At 48.8% G+C, this 1,680-nt stretch overlaps 1 protein-coding gene across 1 annotated transcript; it reads left to right on the top strand.

Annotated features, from left to right (window-relative positions):
• The first annotated feature begins 449 nt into the window (after nt 1–449).
• LOC107548100 (Nucleic acid-binding OB-fold-like protein) lies at nt 450–1,214 on the top strand. The gene has a single exon (NM_001323008.1). It carries the CDS (start codon nt 554–556, stop codon nt 980–982), a length of 429 nt encoding a protein of 142 aa, NP_001309937.1. The 5' UTR covers nt 450–553; the 3' UTR covers nt 983–1,214.
• The last annotated feature ends 466 nt before the right edge of the window (nt 1,215–1,680 follow it).

Below are 1,680 nucleotides of genomic sequence, written 5' to 3'. Positions count from 1 at the left end.
TTTGGATATTCTATATCTGATCCGTATCTGATCTTTATCTGTATCCGTATTTTTAAAGTTGGATTTTTAAAATGTCAATAATTATTTACATCTTAACTGACACAACTTGATAATATCTGTATCTAATCCTAATCCAAAATAAAATATAAAAACAAATATTAAATAAATAATATCCGTCAATTCACGTCAGCTGCCCAGCTGTGATGGGCCCAGGCGCGGCCGCCGCGTATCCGGTTCTCCAAGCAACCGAAAGAAAATAGAGAACCTATTCCTACTCGGTCGTCGGGTCCCGTCCGGAGGTGGGCCCAAGAAAGGTCCTGCGTCGGCGGCCCCACGAAGACACGACCCATCGGCACCGTCAAAATCCTCACATCCCGTTAGATCGAACGGCTCACATCTCCTGCCGTGCTCGTCGGGGCCTTTTGCTTCTTCTTTCTATAAATCAAACCAAAAGGCAACGACCCAAGTCCCAACGGAACTTAGCTGCCGAGCGCCCAAAGCCCCACCGCCGCTCCCATCAAGCGGCGCTAAAGGTTTCCTCGCCCGCAACGCGATGCCGAAGAACAAGGGAAAGGGAGGCAAGAACCGGAAGCGGGGCAAGAACGAGGCGGACGACGAGAAGCGGGAGCTGGTGTTCAAGGAGGACGGGCAGGAGTACGCGCAGGTGACGCGGATGCTGGGCAACGGCCGCTGCGAGGCGCTCTGCATCGACGGCACCAAGCGCCTCTGCCACATCCGGGGCAAGATGCACAAGAAGGTGTGGATCGCCGCCGGGGACATCGTGCTCGTCGGCCTGCGCGACTACCAGGACGACAAGGCGGACGTCATCCTCAAGTACATGAACGACGAGGCCCGCCTGCTCAAGGCCTACGGCGAGATCCCCGACAACGTCAGGCTCAACGAGGGCGTCGTTGATGAGGAGGAAGCCGGCGCGCAGGATGACTATATACAGTTCGAGGACGAGGACATCGACAAGATCTGATGATCGCCTCTTCCACACGGTCCCTTTCCATGGTAAACTAAACGTATGCAAAACAATTGTATCCTTCTGTTTTGTGGTGGCTACCATGACTGAAGAATGGTAGTCGTGGTGATGGTATAATGATTTGGGCGGAGAGTACTGTGTATAATGATTTGGGGGCACTTGTTGTGCCCAATAACCCCATATGGTGATATAGCAAGTATGGGACTGAACGAACCGTTCCTCTCCCTTTCTGTTAATATGATATATTTGGTTGGGCATGATCCAATTTTTTTTTTCTAATGCCTCTTATGTTCAGTTCATCCCTGGTGTTATTCTTTGTATTCAACTACTGGGTTCCTTGGTTGGATTCTGTCTGGGTACATGTTTGTGACCGGGTGGCACTTGTTGTGACCTCTCGCCTCTGATCAGTATGCACAGTAAAAATAATTCAGTGCAATTTGATGTCTGCATCTTTACTTTCTACTCGCAATGTCGTTGCCCCCACACTACTAAACTGTTTCTCAATACACTGCGTTCCTCTGTTTTGTTGCCGTCTGTGCTCTAAGATATATATATATTCCTACCATGTCAGCTTTACAGACCCACATATGACTTTAGATGTTCATGAGGCAATTGTGGACCCAAATTATCTTTTCTAAGGGTTTATTAACCTTCGTTAGCACAATTGAGTAGATGATTAGAGTTGAACACCATTG

This window comes from Zea mays, chromosome 5 (genome assembly GCF_902167145.1).
Source record: "Zea mays cultivar B73 chromosome 5, Zm-B73-REFERENCE-NAM-5.0, whole genome shotgun sequence".
Classification (NCBI taxonomy): domain Eukaryota; kingdom Viridiplantae; phylum Streptophyta; class Magnoliopsida; order Poales; family Poaceae; genus Zea; species Zea mays.
Note: the sequence above shows the minus strand (reverse complement) of the source record. Positions and strands in the feature narration are given on the sequence as shown.